This window comes from Nicotiana tomentosiformis, chromosome 10 (genome assembly GCF_000390325.3).
Source record: "Nicotiana tomentosiformis chromosome 10, ASM39032v3, whole genome shotgun sequence".
In the NCBI taxonomy this organism is placed as follows: domain Eukaryota; kingdom Viridiplantae; phylum Streptophyta; class Magnoliopsida; order Solanales; family Solanaceae; genus Nicotiana; species Nicotiana tomentosiformis.
The window spans coordinates 19,386,173-19,392,969 of record NC_090821.1 but is presented as its reverse complement, the minus strand read 5'-3'; the positions used below and the strand labels follow the sequence as shown (position 1 = coordinate 19,392,969).

Genomic DNA, 6,797 nt, shown 5'->3' with positions numbered 1-6,797 from the left:
TGCCTCTAGGTGAGGCACCGCTGAACTCACCGGTATGACGAGGTCTCTTGTCAAACCCCTGACCTCCCTGAGTAAGAACCATTTTGACTTATCTGGCGACATTAGTAGCCGCCTAAAAAGAAATCTCACTCCCAGTCTCCTTAGCCATCTGCAATCTTATAGGCTGAGCAAGTCCATCAATAAACCTCCTCACCCTCTCTCTCTCGGTAGGAAGCAGAAGAATAGCATGACGGGCTAAATCCACAAAACGAGTCTCATACTGACTAACAGTCATACTGCCTTACTGGAGACGCTCAAACTGATGGTGACGCTCCTCTCTCAATATGATAGGAAGAAACTTCTCTATGAAGAGATGAGAGAACTAGTCCCAAGTAAGAGCAGGCGACCCAGCTGGTCTGGTCAACAAGTAATCTCTCCACTATTTCTTGGCGGAACCAGTCATCTGAAATGCAGCAAAATCGACCCTATTGGTCTCCACTATACCCATGTTCCGTAAAACTTCGTGACAACTGTCAAGATACTCCTGGGGATTCTCTGAAGGAGCACCACTGAAGTGAACATGAAAGAGCTTGATAAACCTGTCCAATCTCCATAAAGCCTCAGAAGACATAGCTAGCCCATCTTCGACCTGTGCTGCAATAACCGGCTGAACTAATCTGACTGGCTGAGATGTTGGAGCCTGATACTGGGGAGCTATCTGCTCTAGAGCGGGAGTGGTAGGAGTCTGGGCTCCTCCTCCAGCCTGAGAGACTGCTGGTGCCATGGGAAATGTGCCAGTCTAGGCCACTCTCTCCATAAGTTCCACCAAACGGACCAAAGCGTCCTGAAGCACTGGGGTAGCAATGAACCCCTCCAGAACCTGAGCTGGTCCGGCAGGAACAGTCTGGGCTGGAACCTCCTCATCACGCTCTATCTGAGGCTCCACTGCTGGGGCTGCTGCTCGGGCCCTAGGCTGAGCCCTGCCTCTGCCTCGGCCTCTGGCACGGCCTCGGTCTCCACCTCTTCCCCGCGTAGGAGCTGTCACTGGAGGCTCTGGCTGTTGCTCAGCTGAGGAAGCGGTACGTGTTCTCATCATCTGCGAGAGAATAAGAGTAGACGAGTTCAATCAGTATTGAGAAAGCAAAATCGCACGACAGAGAAGAATAAAAGTGAAACTTGTTCCTAAACTTCATAGCCTCTGGAAGATAAGCACAAACGTCTCCGTGCCGATCCTACAGACTCTACTATGCTTGCTCGTGAATCGTAAGACCTAGGCAACCTAGTGCTCTGATACCAACTGTCACGACCCAAAATTTCCCACCGACGGGACCATGATGGTGCCTAACATTTCGCTTGCTAGGCAAGCCAATGTTAGAAAATCATTAAACCAATTCCTTATTTCCATTCAGTAAATAACAATAATTAACTAAGATGAAATATAATAAGTGCGGAATATTATAAAACTGTATTAACTACTACCGCCCGGATCTGGAGTCACAATTCATGAGCATTCTAGAATTTACTACAAGTAATAGCCTGAAAAAAATACAACTGTCTGAATGAAAGAAAACAGTAGGACATAAAAGATAGACGGAGACTTCAAGGTCTAAGAGATTTTTAAGGCTTAAGAGCGCAGATTCGAGTTCTAAAACATAAGATTACCCTTTTGGGTCATCACAATAGCAATGGAAAAAGTCATCTAAAAAATATTTAAAGACATAGAAAATATCAACGTTAATGATTCGATACAAACTCCCATATTGCACCGATTGTTGGTTGAAATCTTGATGAAATCTTGTATCTTCTTGCCTTAGTTACTTCTCAAATCCTTTGTAGGTCATAAGTCCCTTCAAAAATGTGTTTCTAGCATAATTATACCAAGTAGCAACGCGCTCGGACGAAACTACCCTCTCTGAGCCGAAGTGGAAAAAGTTGGGCACTTATTTTGTACTAGCACGCTGCCCCATGCGCCGCACACATGGGGTTTTCCACGCCCCGCGGCGCGGTAGTGCATTTTTCTCAGAGTTGGAATATTTCTCAATTTTTGACATCCAGACTTGGTACTCGACCCCCGAAAGCAATCCCGGTTTAATCCCTTAGGCTTCTACTCAGACTTCAAATATTCAATTCATTTATTTTAGCTCTAAACTTATTTCTCAACTCGAAATAACATCTTACACAGCATAACACACGTAGTAAGTACAAAGTACTAACAATTATGCTCAAACATGATGAAAATGCAGAAATTAGAGTGTGAAATATAACAAAAAGTGAGTTCCTAACATACCATCACCGCCCAACCACCTAAATAACATTACAATAATGACAAAAAAATGACTACACTACACTATGCTAAAGTACATAACTACGAAGCTAAACTAGTAACTAAGAAAGGAAAAATCACGAAGTTATACTAATGGACTACTACTAAAAAGAAGAAGTTATACTACAAAACTAAATAAGTAACTGGTATGAATTGGACAACTTAAATTGCATCTAGTAACATAATAGCATGAGGTGGACCAATCGATTAGCACCCGGGGCCAACACTTCACAATTTCACAAAATTAGAACATGACCGCCCACTCCACACTCAACTTTATTACAAATTAATTACCATTCAAATTAGAAACAAATTACACACTTAATGTCATTGGAATATTTTATCAAGCACATAATAGGCACTAGTTTCAACGTATAATTTCAACTTAAGTAGGCTAGAACCACCACACATATAAACCAATAACACCACCCACAACAATCACAACACCACCACTTCTTAGCAATAGAACAAAAGTGTTCCAAATTGACACCAAACACCCACTAAATATTTGGCCATAAAGGCACACCAACCCAAAATTCATCAAAACAAATTTCAATATCACAAATACACAAAAACATATTCACCACAAGCATACAAGCAAAGCAAATCCCATATTAATCCATCATAAATTCAGCTAAAATTAAAAGCTAAAACTACAAACTATAACTACCTAGGGTTGAGAGAAGATGTACTACAGTAACTAGGTACTGTAAATAATTACTAAAATAAATAGAAATATGAGAGAATAAAACTTATCTTAAAGTGGGAAAGAGATGGGAGGATTTGAAGGTGAAAGACTTTGAAGAAGAATTGGGAATTTTGGGGTAAGTTAGAGAGGAGAGAATAAGAGAACGAGGAAAAATAGGGGATAAGGGGTCGAGTGATATAGAAAAGAGGTCTGGCATTTGGGGCGTTTACTTTATACAAAAAAAACTTTCCTTTTTTTTTTGTTCTCAAACTTGCCGAATTTTGCACTATCGTGCCGCGGAGTGCGGCGTCCCGCGCGCTGTTATACTGGACTTTTTCAGATACCTTTCTTTTTGGTCAGACATCTATGTTATACCTAGTGCACCACGCCATGCGGTGCTCCATGCGGCACGCTGGTGTAATTTTCTCAGAGTCTCTTTTTTTTTTTTTTGCTTTTTTGCCACTAGATTGCTCCCCGGCTCCATTTTGCACTTTTTTGCTCATCCAATTTATGCCAAAACCTATACCTACCAATAAACAAACTCCTAAACACCATTAGTTCTAATCTACAACCAATTAAAATACACTACAAAATCAAGAAAAAAGGTTAGAACTAATTCTGAGTTATAGTCGTTAGCTTGACTCCGTTGCTTAGGCTCATTTGATCATTATGCTAGAGGATTGCCTGTAAAATCCTTCAATAAAGTATGATTTCAATCTGTGCCCATTCACTTTGAAGCTCTTCGTCCCTTCCTCATATTGAATTTCAATGGCGCCATACCGCGACACATGTTTCACCACATACTAACCCGTCCATCTTGACTTGAATTTTTTGGGGAACAACCTAAATCTACTATTGTATAGCAAGACTTTGTCCACTTCATGAAAATATTTTGGCTTAATCAGATGATCACGCCACCTCTTTGTCTTTTTCTTACAATTTCGTGCATTTTTATACGCGTCTAGTCTAAACTCTTCCAACTCATTCATCTGCGATAACCTATATTCACCTACAAGACTAAGATCAAGATTAAACAACTTAATTTTCCAATAAGCTTTATGTTAAATCTCAACAGGTAGGTGAAACGATTTTCCATACACTAATTTGAAAGGTGAAGTCCCTATTGTTGTTTTGAACGCAGTTCTGTATGCCTATAGTGCTTCATCTAACTTCACAGACCAATCCTTACGAGAAGCACTAACCGTCATTTCAAGAATTCATTTAAGCTTATGGTTAACCACTTCAACTTGCCTACTAGTTTGGACATGGTACGGGGTTTCAGGTTTATGTGTGACCCCATACTTGGACAACAATGCAACAAACTGCTTGTTTACAAAGTGCGACCTATTTTCACTGAAAATCACTCGAGGTGTCCCAAAGCAGGTAAGGATGTTCTTCCGTAAGAACTCACACACCACTCGAGCATCATTGATTACAACTCCATGATGTCAATGGCCCAAACATAAAAAATTTCATATACCAGAATGTAGTTTAATGGCTTCTCATCCCTCTTGATAATGTTACCTACCCTTTGACACATGTCATATGCAGCTACATACACCCATTCATCTTTGTAAAAAGTTGGCCAATAGAAATTGGCTTCCATGACCTTTGCTGCAGTGCGACTTCCGCCATAGTATCCTCTAGCTGCTCCATCATGGCAATGAGACAAAATGGTTGTCATTTCTCCTTCAGGTACACATCTCCGAATTATACCATCTGCACATAATTTAAACAAGAAGGGGTCACTCTAAAAATAACTTTTTGCCTCACTTTAAAGCCTTCTTCTTTGATCACGAGAGAGGTCACGAGGCAACCATCCACTAGCCAAAAATTTGGCTACATAAGCATACCAGGTCGGTCTTTTGGAGACCGCATCAATGGAGAAAATCTGCTCATCGGGGAACTCTTCCCCTATTTTCACTATCTCTACAGGAGATTTCTCAAGTCGATATAGATCATCTGCGACTTGATTTTCAGTGTCCTTTCTATCCATATTCTCTAGGTCAAACTCTTGAAGGACCAAAACCCACCGCATTAGACACGGCTTGGACTCCTTCTTACTCGACAAATATTTCAAAGCTAGGTGATCAGTGTGAAAAATCATCTTATTCCCCACGAGATAGGATCTAAACTTGTCGAAAGCAAAGATCACAACAAAGAACTCCTTCTCGGTAGTAGCATAATCCACTTGAGCATCATTCAATGTTCTATTTGTATAATAGATGGGCCTAAACATCTTACCTTTCCTTTGCCCTAGAACTTCTCCCACAACTATATCACTAATATCATATATTATCTCTAATGGCTAGCTCCAGTCAGGTGTCAAAATAATCATCGCAGTAACAAGTTTTTCTTTCATCAATTCGAATGCTCTCAAGCACTCAATAGTGAACACAAATTTGACATCCTTCACTAGAAATGCAGTCAATGGCTTGGTAATACTTTAAATATTTTTGATGAACCTCCTATAAAACCCAACATATCCCAAGAAACTCCATATACTCTTCACAATAGTCGGTGGTGGAAATCTAGCAATTACATCAACCTTTGCTCTATCAACTTCAATGTCCCTCTTTCACCATGAAGTGATACTTCTCCCAGTTAGGATTAGGTGAGTGGCTTTTCAACGTTTGAGCACAAGTTCCAATTTCTTCAAGCAGTCATCAAAATCATCACCAAACAGAGTGAATTCATCCATGAATACCTCTAGGAATTTCCCATTTAGATATGAGAAGATATACATCATGCACCTCTGAAAAGTGGCCGGTGCATTACACAACCCAAATGACATCCTCCTCTAAGCAAAAATTCCTGTATGGCAAGTGAAAGTAGTCTTCTCAATATCTTCAAGGGCAATGGGTATCTGATTGTAGTCCGAGTACCCATCCAAGAAATAGTAGAAACCATGTCCAACCACCTTCTCGAGCATCTGATCAATAAAGGAAAGTGGGAAGTGGTCTTTCCTTGTTGCATCATTTAATCTCCTATAATAAATGCACATTCGCCATCCTATGACTATTCTTGTTGGGATCAATTCATTGTCTTTATTCTTTACCATTGTCTTGCTCCCTTCTTAGGTATAACTTGCACATGGCTGATCCATTGGCTATTAGAGATAGGGAAAATCACTCTCACAACTAACAAACTTGATAATCTCTTTGTGCACTATCTCCTCTAGATTTTTGTTCAGCTTGCGTTGGGGTTGCACCAATGGCTTGATATTTTCTTCCAACAAAATTTTGTGCATGTAAATGGCTGGATTGATTCCTTGAATATCAGCTATGGTCCAGCCAATGACTTTCTTGTACTTCCTCAGCATCTCCACCAGCTTTTGTTCCTATGCACCTGTCAAATAATTAGAAATAATCACAAAAAAATTATTAGTCTCAAGAAAAATATATTTCAAGTGAGTAGGGAAAACTTCCAGTTCCACACTAGGCTTAGACGCCTCCTTTTTGAGTTCCTCCTCATCAACTACTTGATTCTCAATCTCAAGAGCTTCATCCTCTTTCTTTATTTCAGGATCTTCATCCTCCATTATGCTAGACTGAGTAATACACCTCTGTAGAGTGTCCCCTACAAGCTTATCAAACTTGTATTTTTAGCTAACTCCCCAACAAAATCAAGCTTGAAACACGAGTAGGCAGATGCCTCATCACTGGGATATTTCATCATCCTCTTCATCTGGAAAACCACTTTCTCGTTATCCACTATGAGCATGAGCCGCCCCTCATAGATAACAAGAATTGCTCTACTTGTGCACAAAAAAGACCTCCCTAGAATTAGAGGCACCTCATTGTTCAC

At 40.4% G+C, this 6,797-nt stretch overlaps 1 protein-coding gene across 1 annotated transcript; it reads right to left on the bottom strand.

The window, feature by feature from the left end:
• Positions 1-6,102: 6,102 nt before the first annotated feature.
• Positions 6,103-6,531, bottom strand: LOC138899841 (uncharacterized). Its single transcript, XM_070186538.1, has 2 exons — positions 6,415-6,531; positions 6,103-6,330 (listed from the first exon to the last, which is right to left on the bottom strand). The coding sequence occupies exons 1-2, from the start codon at positions 6,529-6,531 to the stop codon at positions 6,103-6,105; spliced, it is 345 nt and encodes a 114-aa protein (XP_070042639.1).
• Positions 6,532-6,797: the final 266 nt, after the last annotated feature.

Bases quoted from the DNA above. Each gene is read 5' to 3' on its own strand.
- LOC138899841 (XM_070186538.1), bottom strand. From the start codon at position 6,531: ATGGAGGATGAAGATCCTGAAATAAAGAAAGAGGATGAAGCTCTTGAG. The intron at 6,331-6,414 runs GTTTTCCCTACT...ACAGGTGCATAG, and splicing joins AGCCTAGTGTGGAACTGGAA to GAACAAAAGCTGGTGGAGAT.